This window comes from Lycium ferocissimum, chromosome 9, assembly GCF_029784015.1.
Source record: "Lycium ferocissimum isolate CSIRO_LF1 chromosome 9, AGI_CSIRO_Lferr_CH_V1, whole genome shotgun sequence".
In the NCBI taxonomy this organism is placed as follows: domain Eukaryota; kingdom Viridiplantae; phylum Streptophyta; class Magnoliopsida; order Solanales; family Solanaceae; genus Lycium; species Lycium ferocissimum.
Genome location: NC_081350.1, coordinates 37699106 through 37717369, shown reverse-complemented (window position 1 = coordinate 37717369; position 18264 = coordinate 37699106). Strand labels below are relative to the sequence as shown.

At 34.2% G+C, this 18264-nt stretch overlaps 2 protein-coding genes across 2 annotated transcripts; both read left to right on the top strand.

Annotated features, from left to right (window-relative positions):
• Nucleotides 1-8025: 8025 nt before the first annotated feature.
• On the top strand, nucleotides 8026-11972 carry LOC132069478 (uncharacterized). Its single transcript, XM_059462821.1, has 2 exons — nucleotides 8026-8522; nucleotides 9566-11972. The coding sequence occupies exons 1-2, from the start codon at nucleotides 8454-8456 to the stop codon at nucleotides 11702-11704; spliced, it is 2208 nt and encodes a 735-aa protein (XP_059318804.1). The 5' UTR covers nucleotides 8026-8453; the 3' UTR covers nucleotides 11705-11972.
• Nucleotides 11973-14823: 2851 nt separating this feature from the next.
• LOC132030598 (uncharacterized) lies at nucleotides 14824-17906 on the top strand. The gene has a single exon (XM_059420297.1). The coding sequence runs from the start codon at nucleotides 14959-14961 to the stop codon at nucleotides 17719-17721; it is 2763 nt and encodes a 920-aa protein (XP_059276280.1). The 5' UTR covers nucleotides 14824-14958; the 3' UTR covers nucleotides 17722-17906.
• Nucleotides 17907-18264: the final 358 nt, after the last annotated feature.

Genomic DNA, 18264 nt, shown 5'->3' with positions numbered 1-18264 from the left:
ATAGAATAAGACCCTAGGCTTATAAAAAGAATTTTTGGTTCATAGAAGTTGTAAACTTCACCAATTATTCTGTAAGTTTAATCTTGTTTTATCTAGGTCTGGTTCATAGTCTACGAGACACCAGATTCGACGCATTGTACTCATATATGTAAACCCAAGAAAAACTTCTTATTTTATTTATTTTATTATTTTTGAGATATATGGGGGATTGTTAGAAAATATTATTTTCTATTTAATATCTCAAAAATAAAAGGATTATCTCTAAGGTTTTTATTGGCTTTAATACAAAAGAAATATCTTTATTCTTTTACTAGCCATTAATCACCTCACTTTTATTAGCCATTATTAAGAATATAATTATTCTTGAATTCGTTTTCACGACGTTGCAAAACGGTTTTATAAATTAAATCCGGTCATTTGACCAATTGCCTTTATGATCTTTTATGGCATTTATTATTCTTAAATCTTTGTACAGTAGATGATTAGAAGTTAGCTATATAATAATATATAATATAACATTATGGGTTGATCTTTTTTTAGTAGGAAAAACGGAGAAAAATATACTCCTCCTCATTTTGTAGTCTTGGGTTTTCTATGAGAGACATAAACATAGTTTTCCTTGTAGAAAAGAGATACATCAAGAAAAGTTCTTCCTCCCATATTTTTGTGTACTGGGTTTTATTTTGAGATAAATCTTTGTTAGATTCTGGCTCCTAGTTTTGTACTAGAAGAGCTTGTTAAATCTTGGGGGATACACCCATACCGGATGAAATATCCTTAAGGACAGTGTCTTAATTGACATTCAAGCTATCAAGAGTTTCTGCGGGTTCGTGATCGAAGCATTTTCCTCAAGTGTAAAAAGTTCCCTGCAAGTGTTCGTGATGAAGAAAAGTCCCTACACGTGTTCGTGATGAAGTATTTTCCCTAAAATTTTCAACAATCAACTCTGTCAAAATCGTGATAAGCATATGGTACAACAATTTCCACACCCGTGAAAATGATTCTAGTTTGTGGACTCCTTCAGAGTTGGAACAATGATCTTCAGTGTCCTTGATCGTTTGCTGCTTCTCTTTGGATTCCGTCGGTGATATCATCTGGTCCAGTCTGCCATGTTTTTCTCGAGGGCCTTTAGGAGAAAAGTTTGGGGTAGATGGAGTTCGGATGAAACCATCACTGAACTCAACACAACTAACAACGCCATTCCAATAGAGATGGGCATACGAATATGGCTCATTATTTCTCAACCCAAAATAAGTCATCACAGCAGAATGTAAGCCGAGAATCGTCGGCTATGATCCATTTGTAACATATGAAGAGCTTCGTTGAGCTCAACAATGGAGAAAAAGAAAGAAAAGAGGGAGAGGGAGAGAAAGGGAAAAAAGATAATATTTTCATCCAACATCACCTGATAAAATGCAAATACAAAGTATTTAACATGACCTAAAATAATCTAACCAACCCACCACGCGGCAACTAAAAAATAAATAAAAAGGACTCAAACGACATTAGACAAACTTAAGACACTAAATACATAAACTGAAAATAAAATAGGAATCTCTCAATTATTACAGATTTCTTAAGACAGATATAGGATTTAAACCTAAACTACTGCGTAGCACTCTAGCTCAGCTCCTCTGCTCTTGTTGATCTCATACGCACCACAAATTCCATTTACAATGACACTAAAACGTAACTTTCCTTGAAAGACGGTATAAAAAATTTAACAATTTATGGTGTCAATTATTTAAATTTCTATGAAAATACATTATTTTTCAATATAATTATCCGTTTCCTACGCGTTTTACTCACTAGTCGGGTGACACAGTTTTCCATTTCGCAATTAAGAAAATGTATTTGATGAGAGATGTTGACATACTTGACTCCTCCGCTCTTGTTGATCTCATATGCACCACAAATTCCATTTACTGTGAGACTACAACGTAACTTTCCTTGAAAGACAGTATAAAAAATGGGCAACTTACACAAATGACTACACTTTCGGGTTTTTTTAGGCATAGCCATACTTTTGCTAATTACATTTCGTAACTATAGTAACGTGTATTCAAATTCGACTGTATTTCGCTATATTCCAATTCGGCTGTATTTCAATTCGATTGTATTTACGTGTATTCAACTTAATGTATTTAAATTTGGTTGTATTCAAATAACATAAATGAAAAAAAAAAAACATAAGGATATCCATCTATATTTAAATTCATTGTATATAAAAAGAATTAGGATGTAGTCAATTCGGTTGTATTTGTTCGTAACTACTTTTACATTGTATTCAACTTATTGTATTTAAATTCGGTTGTATTCAAACAACATAAATGCCAAAAAAAAAAAATACAAAGATATTCAGTTGTACTCAAATTCACTGTATTCATTTGTATACAAAAAGATCTCCTTCGAAATACAGGCGAAAAATACATATCTGAGATACTCGCTAGATTTGAGAAAAAGGAAGAGAGAGAGAAGCGGTTGCTCGCTCAGATCTGAGTGGTTGATGGTGGCGACTGAGGAAAAGATGGAGTGGTTGATGGTGGCGACCGGCGGCGACTGCTCGCTCTGATATGAGAAAATGGACTGGTTGATGGAACAATGTCTTGTTAATTAAAATATAATTAAAGGTTGTTAAATAATTGATGGAAAAATGACAATCACTATTCCCAGTTACCCTTGAACAGACGTATAAAATTGCCAGAACACAGAGGAAATTGGTCCTTCCCGCTTAATAACTGTTAAAGAAAGTCAAAGGTTTACTGAATTATTTGATTTAACAGATTCATCGACAATATATTCATAAAAAATTCTAATTTTCAATCTGCAAATTCTCTTCTCCTCAAATGCTAGATGCACTATCTACGTAATTGTGACAGATGATAATGTATCCGATTGTTAATTGATTCAATTTCTCGGTAAATCATGTTGGGTGTTCAAACAAAAATTGGGCCAATTTTATTGACAAAGGCGACTGCTCGCTCAGATATGAGAAAATAGATGAGAGAGAGAGAGAGAGAGAGAGAGAGAGAGGCGGCTACACCTTTTCTCATTGCTACTCTTTTTTGCTCGGAGAAAGATGGATTGGTTGATGGCGGCAACAGAGATGGACGGTGGCTGGCCGAGGGAGAAGAGAGGGAAAAAGAAGAGAGAGTTGAGGGAGAAGAGAGAAAGGTTGAGGAAAAGATTGATACAGTGGAATGATTTTGAGGGAACTGTATGTTTAGAGGTATTAGTTACTATGTGTAATTGAAATACAACATTTAGCTATGAGATGTAATTAAAATAAAGTATAGTTACTAAATACAAATACCTATTTAAGTGTTCTATAAACCATGTAAATTCCCCATAAAAAATTTAACAATTTATGGTGTCAATAATTTAATATGAAAATACATTATTTTTCAATGTAATGTATGTTTCCTCCGTGTTTTACACACTAGTAGGGTGACACAGTTTTCCAGTTCGCAATTAAGAAAATGTATTTGATGAGAGCCATTGACATACTTAACTAGCAAAAAGAAAACCAAAAGATATTAAAAAGAGTACGCGAAACCACGATTTAATTGTTACTAAAAGGATATGAGATTGAATATGAAATTTAATATACAAAGTAGTTAATGGGCGTGGATTTCTTCCTTTTTCTTGGTCCAGTCTTTGGTTAGATGGGCTTCACTAGCTACTATGGGTCATTTGCACTTTTGTTCCTATTTTGTGGCTGGCCTTTTAATTTTGAAAAATTTACAGCCCATAACTACCTTTAAAACTTATTTATTAGTAATAGCTATCTTTTTTTGAATTATTTTTGGTAGCTTAATTATTTATCAAATTACCATCTATAACCTGTTTTTATGCTTCCATTGTATTTTTTTAAAATAAGGTCTTTTCCCACTTACCCATTTTTTTTCCCAATACTTTTCTCTACCTATCAAATCTATTTTTTCCTCACCCCTCTTTCTCTCATTCCATCTCCAGTCTTTTAAATTGATTTTCTCTCACCTACCAAATTTATTTTCTCCCTCATCCCTCTTTCTCTCTTTGTTCCATCACCTACTCTAGATCTCATTTTCTCTTACAAATCAGAAGAATCCTACAGTAGTAGCAGCAGCCATGGTCGACGAAAAAAAGAGTTCCAACAACGGTGAAGGACGACGGAGTGAAGCTTTATTAACTAGTCCAATTGAAAGTCTTTGTTCATTATCTCAAAATCAACAAGACTTTACTACTTGGATTGTTCGTAACACTCTCTCGCATCTAGTTTTTGTAGTACATACCCAAAATTAAGGGACAAAATTCATCTGAATTTGAAGCTAGAAAACTTGGCTTGACTAGATGTCAAGGACTTTGGATTTTTTTAAAATTGGCATGATATGCCACCACTCCTTCTGCCGACTCCGACCTCAAATGTAAGGCAATCTTCGAATAACGTTCTTTTTGTGGCAATGAGACGACTCGCTTCTTTCCCGTGAGAACACCATTGATGAGAGTTGTGAGAGTCATGCCAAGTGTTTGATAAAATGTTTCGTTATATTTCGGTGTATTCATGTATTAACAAACAATATATCTAATTTTCGGTATATTTCGGTGTATTTCGGTATATTATTTGTTGTATTTCAATGTATTTATCTTTTTTGGTGTAAATATAGTGAATTTTCCAAATATAGAGCCTATTTTTACTACACTTTGTTTTCACAACTTTGTATTTATTTGTATTTCAATGTATTCCTGCATTTTGTATTTCTAATTTATGAAATTGTTTCCACTGATATATTTCATTGTATATACGCATACTACAACTTTATATTTCTTAAATAATCAACCATATTTTATTATATTTCAGTGTATATTTTTCTGTATTTGGAAGTTTTTATATCTTTAGTAGTGTTTGAATTCAAAAAGTTTTGATTGTGATAAAAGTTGAGAGAGATTTGTAAGCTTTTATGGAAGAACAACCGCTATGCGTGATTTATTGAAAGTTTTAAATTGAATCCCATAATTTTTTTTTTAAAAAAACTGTTCCATCAATAGGGCCTGATTTTACTTTTCAGTGATTTGTGTGAAATATGGTTGATTTAATTTGAATTACTATTTAAAAAGGAAAAGAATATTATGTTAAAAAAATATAGCCTATTTTTTCTCTTAGAATTTTTTTTAAAAAAATATGTTCCAAAAATAGAGCCTAAATTTACTCTAACGTGTTTTGTATTTACGTATTTATTTGTATTTTTCTGTATTTCAAAAATGCGAAGATACAACCGAAATATACTCTTGTACGAATTGTAAATCTTCAACTTGTAAGAAGTTTATATAAGTTAGAAAGCCTATTAAAAGATAGCTATTTGTGTTTCCTTTAATTTTTGATCTTCAACTGAGCTGGTCTTTTAATTTATGTACTTCAAAATCGAACTTATGCCTAAAGGAATACAAATTACGCATTATAATATTCGCAAATTATGTCCAATATTCTTAAATAACTTATGCCCCATTGGACATAAGTTCGATTTTAAAGGACAAAAATTAGAGACCAGCCCATTCGAAGGACAAATATTTAAGACCAGTTCATTTGAAGGACAGACCGTGCAATTAGTTACTTCGGTGTCAATTGGACCAATTTTCAATTGGCCCCAATAGAAGCAAAAAGTATGGCAAGCAAAAGTTGTGGAGATGCGGGTATCGATCCCCGTACCTCTCGCATGCTAAGCGAGCGCTCTACCATCTGAGCTACATCCCCGTGATGGCTGCAACTCTGGATGAGGAGCTATAAATATTAATGATTCAATTATCACTTATTTACACCCAATGCATGTTTCAAATCAAGGAATACATACCAAGTGTAATTCAGTTGATATTTAACATAAATGTAAGAAAATGAGGATATTGTAAATTACAATTTGTAATGATTATCCTTGCAAGGCTTTCTCTATCGAAATATAATGCCACATTCTTTATTAAGAGGTTGCAAAGTTGTGTTCTAATCTTTGAGTCTAGGGGTTTCAATGGCTTTGTGAAAACCGATTTAACCGATCGAACCGAATTGTACCGAACCGATTATTAGGATTTTTTAATAAAATCGACGGTTTTTCTATGAATGTTTAACCGTACCGAAGAATTGGGTAGGTTTTTTATTTTACAAAAATAAACCGAAAAAATCCCGAACCATACCGAATACATTTATGTGTAAAATATATTTTATATATTGAGTTTAAAATTAATAACATTAAATTTTTCGCCTTGTGCCTGGGGTGATGGAATGACTACAAGTCGGCAACAAGTAATTAACATTAAAGTCCCAACTCCAAAACCTGTTATGTTACCCCTATTGAAACTGAATTAGTGTAGCACCTCGAGTAGTAACCACTAAGTTACAAGTTATTCCAACGATCTTTGAGTAGCAAGCTACAAGGTATTAGATATCTTTACTCTCGTATGATTTAAATTCTTTTATTGGATATCGAATCTTATTGAACTCGGTCTTGTGTCTCATCTTGATTGATTACTTCTCGCTCGTGTGATCTAAATTTTTTGTCTTTAATATTAGTGGGACGGATCTCTATTCTTGTCATTCATGTTTTCTTAATTCTTCACCTTTTAAACAATAAAATAGCTAAAGAGTTTTTCAAAGTCTTAAAAGTATGCATGATATCGTGTACAACTTCTACTTGCAACTTTTATATGACCCTTTTTTTATAAAATACTGAAAAATTAACCGAATCGTACCGATACAGAAGAAAAACCGAGATGGTGGGACGGTTTCAAAAAGTCAAATTTTAGTTATATAAAATAAAATAACCAAAAAATTGATATGGTATAAATTTTATAAAATAATCGCCCGAACCGTACCATTGCCACCCCTATCTTTGACAGATCTTTTGTAAGCCTTCTGTAGAACGAACCTCACACGTTCAAGGAAATTACGATCTATTTCATGCGTAATATTACTTCGAAATATGCCCAATCAACCAGAATAAAATATATAGCTATTAAATAGTGAAAGGATAACATCGAAACACTAAAAGTAGGGTAAAAGCTTATTAGCGCTGGATGCTTACATCAAATTAATAAATACTACGTGATATTTGTTTGCATATATATTTTTAAGCATGATTAATTGAAGTGTTCTTACTACGATTCTCTTCTTCATTGTTTCAATATGGCTTATTTATTATTATATATTTTTTTAAAAAGATTCTGTCAGCTGTTTCAAGTGTTTTTTTTTTTTTCTATTGTACTTGCTTTACATATTTGATTTTTGCTATGTTTTACTTAAGCCGAGGGTATATCGAAAACAATTTTTTTACCTTTTCAAGGTTAGGGTAAGGCTGCGTATAGGATTACACTATATATGTTATTGTTGTTGTTGTTCATTGAAGTATATCTGTACTCCTTTAAATTATGTAATCATGGTAAAGTATAATTGATTTGGTGTAAACATCCGATATAAATAAATATTTACCAAATAGTAGAGAAATGATCACGAGCAACGCGTCAAGTGGCTTGCCTACAAGCGAGAGGGGTGTTGCAAAATACCATTCCCTCCATCTCAATTTATATGACGGTATTCGAATTTAATGACTCAAATAAATTATGTTTTTACTGCAATTTTGTATATGCTTTTAAAATTATTAATTATTGTAATATTCTCTCTGTCTTAATTTATCTGGCATTGTTCTGATTTCAAGAGTCAAACTTCTTAATTTTGATCGTGAATTTTGACACAAAATCTTTATGTTTTTAAAAATAAAATTTATATATCAAAAACTACTTAAAAAGTACTATAAGTTACAATAATTGAAAATTCAAGATATTTAAATGGCATATTAAAAAATTATGGTCAAAGAAAACTAGTTTGAATCTCGATTTTCGGAAACTGCCACATAAATTGGCACAAAGGGAGTAATATAGAGCAGTACTTAGCTTTCATTATACTACTCCCTCGGATCAAAAAGAGTGTCCACTTAGTCTTTTTTTCTTGAGTCATAAAGAGTATCCACTTATCAAATCAAGAAAGAATTTACATTATTTTTCCAGATTTGTCCATATTAAGTGCTATGTAATCAAATCCAATACTTATTTAATTAGAGGTAGTGGTTTTTCTAGGAGTCAATATTATTTTCTTAAGGGTTGTGTAAATGATTAAGTGAACGCTCTTTTTAATCCTGATGGAATATAATTTTATTTCAAAAAACTATAAGATTTTAAATGCATCATTAATATTAAGTAGTTTGAATCCCAAAAGCAAAAAAAAAAAAAAAAAAAATGTTTGGAAGAGAGGAATTATTGGTCTGCATGCATTTTGATATGTGTCACAAAGTGCTCTCTCGTTTCGAATTCCAAAAAACCCCAGTTTCCCTCTTTCATCTCACCAAACAAAAGCATCATCCAATTAAATGTATTTTCATTCTATAAAATAATCGCCATGGAAATTGATCAATGAGGAGTACTTGCAAAGCAAGATGACCCAAATGGTAGACTCCGACCCAAATATTGAGCTTAAGCAGCAGTCAGAGATTTTTGTTGATAAGGTAAAGTCTTATTACTCCTTTTCAACACAATCCCATGGAGAATAATATATTTATTAGAGAGGCATTTCACTCTAACATCAACATGGACTAACTTGAGAAATTAGTAACTCGAATCTTCTTCTCATGTTTAATGTCTAATGGTCATGGCACAGAATCATCTTTTTTATCATCTGAAGTGTGTAACGCTAGTACAAGCTGTTGGGTTTTTTTTTTTTTTTTTTATGTGAATGGGAAATGAAGGTTTTATTCCTCACGTTTTTTCCTCCTAAAGGAAATTATTTTGGGATTCTTTAGTTTATGTCCCTTCGGCCAAATTTAATTACTAGCAGTAGCCCAAATATATAAAATCTATGCACTTATATGAATAATATACGCATAGTACAGAAGGGCAGCCAATCCACTTAGCTCCCGCTATGCGCGATGTCCGGGGAATAGTATAGTATATGAATATTATATGTATAGTATATGTATATCGTATGTATATATGTATATTTAGGTATAAATATACAAAACCTATACATTTGCTGGCAATCACCCAAAGGTATTGGGCTGTAATTTTCCCAATTATTTTACTGAAAGGCAGGTGCCTTTCCTAATAAGACACCTAATTTTTTGAACATACACCTACCATTGTCCATAAATTCAGAGGTAAGCCTCAAAATTTACACGCTGGAACACTGAAATCATTCTCCTTCCCTCTTTTTTCTGCATTAATTTCGAAATAAAGTAATTTGAAGTGCCGCTATTATAGAACAGTTTAATTTGGTCTATCGCGGGAGGAATTTCTTAAACCTTGGGCAATAATGAGGGGATTAAATTCTTTAAGGATACATAGTGAATTCTGTAGGTTCGGAATTAAATTAAATCTTTATGTTAATATTTTTTGTATCCATCTTACTTTCTATTTTTGAGAGACTAAAATCTTAGTGATTTTCTATTCCCATTTTGGAGACTGAAATCCTTGTGATTTTCTACTCTGATTTGTTACTTGGCCTGAAGATATAAAAATTTTGCCGTTTTATTAAATCTGGCTGAAAACACAGGAAGCTAACAGAAGCTGCAACTCTAAAGCCAAGATAAGCTTAATTGGAATTCGAAGGCAAAAGAACGGGAGATATGCTGCTGTGATTACAGACCAAATTAGACATAAGAAAATATGGTTGGGCACTTTTGACACTATAGAAGAGGCTTCACAAGCTTATTTCTCCAAGAAGTCTGAGTTTGAGAATGAGAAATTAAGCAAGCTGGGAAATAAGACGAGTAAAAGAATCCATGAAACAGCACGTATCGATGGGGTTCACAAGAAAAACAAGAGAGGAAAATATAACACTGAGATTACAAACCCCATCACTAAGAAAAGAATCTGGCTGGGGACTTTTGGCAATGCAGAAGACGCTTCCCAAGCTTATCAATCTGAAAAGCCCGAGTTAAACGCGATGCAACAGCAATGTACTAATAAGCATACCCATTCTAAGCAAGATGGGAAATCAAAGAAATTAGTCAATGTCAAGCAAGGACGTGAAAATGTAAATTGTGAAATATTTCAGCCCGAATCAGCTGGTGGATCAGAAATTGATATTCCGATCTCAACTTCATCTAATGGAGGAACTGACCAAAGGATTGATTTTCACAAAATAGGCACTGCACAAGAAGCTTTCCGTGTTAATCACTCTAAGAGAAAACAGGTATTGCTAAGGAGGCATCCAAAGCTTAAACCGGTATTTCTAAGGAGGCCTCCAGAGTCTTTATCTCAGTGGTTAATGGATAATAAAGTCTGTGGCGCTATATCATCTAATGAGTGTGATACTAGCACAAGCTGCAATCCTAAAGCCAGGAGAAGCTTAATTGGAATCCAAAGGCAAAAGAACGGGAGATACGCAGCACGGATTACAGATCGAATTAAGCATAAGGAAGTATGGTTGGGCACTTTTGACACTGTTGAAGAGGCTTCACAAGCTTATTTCTCCAAAAAGTCTGAGTTTGAGAAATTAAGCCAGGGAAATAAGGAGAAACAACTGAAGAAGACTTGTGATCAAATTCAGCAGCCTGAATTACCGTCTGTTGTGGAAATCTTAAATACTGCTAGTTGGGGTAGAAGAAAGAAAAGAACCGATTCTCAAGGGAAAGAACCCGGATCTTCTCAAGAAACCTCATGTTTAATGACTAATGTACATGGCACAAAATCATCTGATATGTGTAATACTACTACAAGTTGCGATCCTAAAGCCAAGAGAAGCTTAATTGGAATCCGAAAGCTGAAGAGCGGGAGATATGGAGCAGTGATTACAGACCGAATTAAGCATAAAGAAGTATGGTTGGGCACTTTTGACACTATTGAAGAGGCTTCACAAGCTTATTTCTCCAAGAAGTCTGAGTTTGAAAAACTAAGCCAGCAGGGTAATAAGGACAATAAACAAAAGGAGAATCTTGATCAGATTCAGCAGCCTGAATCATCACCTGTTGCGGCATCCTTTTCCAACATGGCTAATCATCAAACCTTAGATACTGCTAGTGGAAGTGGGCGAGATAATAGAATCGATTCTCACAAAACAAAAGCACATATTATTGGGGCTCATAAGAGCAAGATAGCAGGGAAATATAGGTCTCGGATTACAAACCCCATCACTAAAAAGAAAATTTCGTTGGGAACTTTTGACACTGCTGAAGAAGCTTCCCAGGCTTATCATTCTAAGAAGCTCGAGTTTCAGAAATTAGTCAAGGCGAAGCAGCAGCAATGTAGTAATGAGCAAACTCATTCTAAAATAGACGGGAAATCTGAGAAAGTAGTCAATGTCAAGCAAGGAGATGAAAATGTAAATTGTGAACTCGAATCAATTGGGGGATCACCAGAAATTGCTGTTTTGATCTCAAATTCATCTAATGGCGGAACTGAGCAAATGGTTGACTTTCACAAAATAGTCACTGCTGAAGAAGATTCTAAGAAATTCGATCTTCAGACCTCAAAGAAGGACGAGCTGCAAAGCGATATGACAACTGATTCTAGTGTTGGGGAGAAGCAAGAAGGTCAAGAAGACGATGAAGATTTATGGATAGGGGGATGGGTGCAACTTCCAGGTAATAGAGAAGTCAAATTTTCACTGAAGCTGGGCTTACCAATCATCGATAACTATGGATATCTTTTAGGCGAGTTAAGCAGTTTGGACGATCTTAGTATTAGGTAATTGAAGACGACAATGCTGTGTTTTTCCTAGCTTATTGAATGTTTGCAAATTGCAAGAAGATTTTTGGTAGTTTCAAGTTTTAGGATCCAGTAGATAGTAGTAATATGTAAAGCTTCTTGCACTTGTTGGTCTTGTTCATTATGATACTGATTAACATGGTATATCTGCATATTTTTAACTAGCCCTGCTATACTTCTCTATGTTTGTTTCAGCTATTTTTCTGGAAATATCTCATACAAAATTCAGTCCTGACTGTAAAATGCTAAGACTTGTTGTATATTTCAAATTTTCACTTAAGAAGTCTCATATAAAAGCTCTTCCTAAGATGGTGGTATGTGATGTTCAAAAAACTGATAAATATGTAGTGACAGGGTAAGTCTTCTTCAGGTGGTTTTCGCCATCGATAGTTGGCAGCTTCAATCTCTTTGGAACATTTTGCTCCTAGTTGCTCTGCCGTTTTCCCAGACTATGTTTTTCGGCCTGGAAGTTAGTATGGAAAACTCGGCTGAATACAATCTTACAACCCGCCAAGACTTCCTTACGAACTGATTTGAGCACCTGCCATTTTTGTCAAACAGTTATGCTTAAGGGACGTGAACAGTGAGGATTTATGTAGCCAACCATAACTTGCTTGGGATTTAGGTACAGTTATTTACACCCACTGCACGTATGATGTATCAAATAAAGAAATACATACCGGTGTCAGTCTTTTGTCCTATGTATTTCTTTTTTGGGAAAATGTATAAAAACACCACTAAACTTGTTGCGGATTTATTGTTATACAATCATACTTAGTGGTAGGGGTGTACATGGACCGGGTTGGTTCGGATTTTTTAAACACCAAACCAAACCAATTGCGTCGGGTTTTAAAATTTATACACCAAACCAAACCAATAAAATTCGGGTTTTTCAACCTCGGGTTTTCTCGGGTTGTTCGGTTTTCTCGGATTTTTCGGGTTTTTTTTTTCCGAATAGTCTTGATACAAAACATATAACTTTTACTTTAAATATTTCTTTAGTCCTAGTAAGATACAATTATATAATTAAGGTGTTTCTTAAGAAAATAACACAAAATGTAAGAAGAGTGATGACATGGTATTCAAATATTCAACAAAAGCTAATATAATCGGTTAAAATAAATATTGCTAATTAACAAGCCATAAAAGAAAATGACCATAATCTAAAAATACTAAGTCATGCTAAAATAAGTATTAATTATATGACAAAGGAAAAAAACTTAAGTTATGTATTTTTACTCTCTAAATCAATTATGCAAAACTAAAGAATAGATATCCAAACCGATTATATTAGCTTTTCCAAGAACAAATATCACCCTCAGTCGGCACAACCAAATATTAATTACTTAGCCCACAACTAAAATTCTTCAACAATGCCTGCATTCCTATGAAGAATATTACTTTTATTTTTTTCCCATGTAAGTATTTTTATTTCTATTATTCCTTATTGTGGTGAGGTGCTTTACAGACGCGATAACTTAAAAAGTTAGTTGAAGAAGTAAAATAAAGGATATTGGCCTGTTTCAAGCTCACCCTGAGACATTAAGGAGAGTTACATGCAATTCATCTTTATGAACGCGTGACACTGAAGATGACATAATTCCACTTTGACGTATGTTTTTCTGTACTTCATTTCACATTTTGGAAAAGAAGAAAAGAACCTTAAATTCAAAGATAAGACACACAAATCTGTGGAATTTATACATGATATCATCTTTTTTCACCTCATCTGAAAGTACCAAGGTTGTGTTACGCAACTGTTTCCTTTTTAGGTTATTATTTAGATTATATCGCTATTTTTAAAAGTTTATTGCTCTTGAAAATTACCTTGTCAGACAGCGTTAGATTCGAGACTAATGATCAACCTTACAAATAAAGATTAAGTTGTCGTCTAAAATTTTCAATAATTTATAGAATTTTAAATTACCTTGTCAGATAGCGTTAGTTTCGAGACCTTTTGACCTTGATTTAAAGATTCATAAGTTGCAAAAGAAATAAAAAGGGGTCATTTAGGAAATAGCTTTCCTAAGTGGGACAACCGATAAATTTTTTACCAGTATAAATTAATCAAATATCACAAGTATGGATAACGATTTACGCTCCTATCACTACATCCAATTGACTTTGAGTAGATGATTTGGTAGGCGTTTGGACATAAAAAATGATATATGAAAAAAAATACTTGAAAGTTGAAATATCTGATACATGAAGCCACGATTTTGAGGAAAAAGTAATAGTTTTATGAGTAAAAAAATTATTTAAAGAACCGGTGAAAATCATTTTTTTAAACTCGAAACTCATCTTAAAAAATAAATTAAAAATAAAAAGCATCCAATGTACAACCACGTGTTTTAAATTGAACTTCTATGTCCACACGGGCCCCTTAGCATCTGAAACCGAAAGGCACTTTAGAGACAAGTTATCAATTTATCATAACTAAAACGGAAAAGGGTCAAAATTACCCCTGAACTTTGAAAAATAGTTCATCCATACCCTTCGTTATACTTTAGGGTAATTATCTTCCCTTCTACAGCAGTTATCTTTGGGGTCGATTATACCCATACATGGGGGATATGTAACTATTGCCACGTCATCACCTTCAAAATTATTTTACCCTCAAATAATTTTTTTACCCACTAAAATAACTCAATCCGACCCAATTTTTTTTTTTTCAGAAGAAAAATAATATGGATAATTTTTTCAAAAAAAAAATAATAATAATTTCGTATTAGTTTAAATGGAAAAAAATAATAATTTAGATTAGTGGGTAAAAAATTATTTGAGGGTAAAATAATTTTGAAGGGTTGGGATGATGCCACGACGCAAGAATACACGAAGTGTATAATTGACCTCATAGATAAGCTGTCAAAGCAGATAATTACCCCCAAAGATATAGCGAAGTATTATAATAACTATTTTTCAAAGTTCAGGGGTAATTTTGGCCCTTTTCCGTAACTAAAATCTCATTTGCACTTTACTAAATGAGACAATATCGAAAGAAGAGACATTATTTTGACTAAAAGTAAAGATCAAAACACGCAACATGCAACAAATAAAGAAAAATCTAGCAACACGGGTCAAGTGGAATTCTACAGTAGTACTTGGCACTGTAGAGATGAAGTAGCTAAGAAGAACTTAGTGGCAAAATACTCTCAAAATATTTTCATTCAAAAACTCCAAAAAATTCCTTAATTCAATGTCATAGTCATCGTACATTGTCATTTTAACATAATCTCCATGGAAACTGATCAACAAGGACTACCTGCAGATGAAGAAGAGGAGGAAGAAGAAGCCAGTTGCAAGAAACAGAAGATCTTTGTTGACAAGGTAAAGTCCACTATTCCTTTTCAACCCACAAATCACAAAGCACATAGCTCAAATTCGACTAACAGTATAAGTGTTGCTGCTGAAATAAGCAAAGAAATTGATGGTAAAATGCCCTTTATTAGGGAGATACCATTCCATGAGAAAAGACCCTTATTTGGAAATGAGTGGCAAAATATGGGGATTTATCATTCAGTGAGCAAAGACCCTTTTGGACAAAAAGAGGAATTTTTGGGTACTGAGGAATCCCAAGACTTTAGCTCTAACATGCACAAATTCCAAAGAAAGGAACCCTTAGTTTGCATAGAATCATCTTTTAAAGAAACCTCATGTTTAATGTCTAATGTCCATGGTGGCACAGAATCATCTGATGAATGTAATACTAGTACAAGCAATCGTAAAACCAAGATAAGCTTAATTGGAGTAAGAAAGCAAAAGAATGGGAGGTATGGTGCTGTGATTAGAGACACAATTAGGCGTAAGCAAGTATGGTTAGGCACTTTTGACACTATTGAAGAGGCTTCACAAGCGTATTTCTCCAAGAAGTTGGAGCTTGAGAATGAGAAATTAAACCAGCAGGGTAAGAAGGTTAATAAAGCAAATGAGAATTGTGATCAAACTCAGCCGCCTGAATCACCTGTTGTAGTGGCATCCTTGTCTGTGGCTAATATTGCTAGTGTGGGTATAAGAAATGAAAGACTCGAACTCAAAACAACAACGCATATCGTTGGGGTTCACAAGAGCAATAAGTCAGAGAAAGAACCCGAATTGTCTAAAGAAACTTCATGTCTAATGGCTAATGTTCGTGGCACAGAATCATCTAATGAGTGTAATACTAGTACAAGCTGTAATCCTAAAGTCAAGATAAGCTTGCTTGGAATCCGAAGGCAAAAGAACGGGAAGTATGGTGCTGTGATTAGAGACACAATTAGGCATAAGCAAGTATGGTTGGGAACTTTTGACACTATTGAAGAGGCTTCACAAGCTTATTTCTCCAAAAAGTCAGAGCTTGAGAATGAGAAATTAAACCTGCAGGGTAATAAGGAGTATAGACCAAACATGAATCCTGATCCAGTTCAGCAGCCTAAATCACCTATTGTGCCATCCTTGTCTGTTGCTGATGATCAAACCGTGGAAACTGCTAGTGTGGATAGCAGAAATAAAAGAACTGATTCTCACGAAGCAGTAGTGGATATCATTGGGGTTCGCAAGAACAAGACGTCAGGGAAAGAACCTGAATCTTCTACTGACCCCGCATGTCTAATGGCTAATGTTGATGGCACGGAATCATCTTATGAGTGTAATACTAGTACAACCTGCAATCCTAAAGGCAAGAGAAGCTTACTTGGAATCCGAAGGCAAAAGAACGGGAGGTATGGTGCTGTGATTACAGACCAAATTAAGCATAAAAAAGTATGGTTGGGCACTTTTGGCACTGTTGAAGAAGCTTCACAAGCTTATTTGTCCAAGAAGTCTGAGCTTAAGAAATTAGGCCAGCAGGAGAATAAACCAAAGAAGAATTGTGATCAAGTTCAGCAACCTGAATCATCACCTGTTGCAGCATCCTTTTCTAATATGGCTAATGATCAAACCTTGGATATTGCTAGTGAAAGGGGAAGAGATAAAAGAATCGATTCTCACAAAACAACAACGCATATTATTGGGGCTAACAAGAGCAAGACAGCCGGGAAATATACGTCTGAGATTACAAACCCCATCACTAAAAAGAAAATTTGGTTGGGGACTTTTGGCACTGCTGAAGAGGCTTCACGGGCTTATCATTCTAAGAAGCTCGAGTTTCAGAGATTAGTCAAGGCGAAGCAGCAGCAATGTACTGATAAGAAAACTCATTCTAAGCAAGATGCAGGGGAAGAGAAAGTAATCAATGTCAAGCAAGGACATGAAAATGTAAATTGTGAACCTTTTCTGCCCGAATCACCTATTGTGACATCCTTGTCTGTGGCTAATCATGATCAAACTTCAAAGTCTCCTAGAGTGAGTAGAAGAAATAAGACAGTCGATTCTCAGAAAACAACACATATTGTTGGGGTTTACAAGAGAAAGACAGGGAAATATTCGTCTGAGATTAGAAACCCCATCAATAAGAAAAGAATTTGGTTGGGGACTTTTGGCACTGCTGAAGAGGCTTCCCAGGCTTATCAATCTAAGAAGCTCGAGTTTCAAAAACTAGTCAATGCAAAGCAGAAATGTAGTAATAAACAAACTCATTCCAAGCAAGATGCAGGGGAAGAGAAATTAGTCACTGTCAAGCAAGGACATGAAAATGTAAATTGTGAACTCAAATCAGCCGGTGGACCAGAAATTGATGTTCCAATCTCAAATTCATCTAATGAAGGAACTGATCAAATGTTTGATACTGCTGAAGAAGCTTTCCATGCTTATCAGTCTAAGAAATTCGATCTTCAGAGTTCAAAGGAGGTCGAACTGCAAAGCGATGTGCCAACTGATTCTAGTACAAGGGAGAAGCAAGAAGGTCAAGAGGATGATAACGATTTATGGATGGGGGAATGGGTGCAACTTCCAGGTAATACGGCAGTCAAATTTTCACTTAAACTGGGCTTACCAATCATCGATAACTATGGATCTCTTTTAGGTGAATTCAGCACTTTGGATGATCTCAGTATTTGTAAAACTGAGGATGGCAATGAAACATAACTGTGTTTTGCCTAGCTTAAAGTTTAGAAGTTTGTAAATTGCAAGAAGATTTTGGGTAATTTGTAGTTTTAGGATTCAGTAGATAGTAATATTTAAGCTTCTTGCAATTGTTGGTCTGCTACATGGTATATGTGTGTATTAGTAAAAGAGTAGCCCCTCTACCCTCCTTTCTATGTTTGTTTCAACTGTTTTTCTGGAAATTTCTTCACTATTGGACGTAAAAAAGTTCATCATGTTTACTTCATTTCAACTATAGAAAATGGTACAGCGAGTGCAGGCAAAAGGCTATATCTCATACAAATTCAGTCCTGACTTGTAAAATGCTAAGACTTGTTCTACATATTGCAAATTTTCACTTAAACTTCCCATATATAAGCTCTTATCTAAGATGGTGGTATGTTAATGTTCAAAAAGAATGATGGTGTGTAAATTGTAATGCCCACAGACGATGATTTTTGGTCTGGGAAGTTATAGTTATAGGGATAACCCAGCTGAACACAATTATCTTACAACCCGCTCAAAGACTTCCTTACAGACAGTTTT

Excerpts from the sequence above, each read along its gene's own strand:
- LOC132069478 (XM_059462821.1), top strand. The coding sequence starts at position 8,454 with ATGACCCAAATGGTAGACTCCGACCCAAATATTGAGCTTAAGCAGCAG. Across the intron at positions 8,523-9,565 it reads CAGAGATTTTTGTTGATAAG|GAAGCTAACAGAAGCTGCAA; the intron begins GTAAAGTCTTAT and ends CTGAAAACACAG.
- LOC132030598 (XM_059420297.1), top strand. The coding sequence starts at position 14,959 with ATGGAAACTGATCAACAAGGACTACCTGCAGATGAAGAAGAGGAGGAA.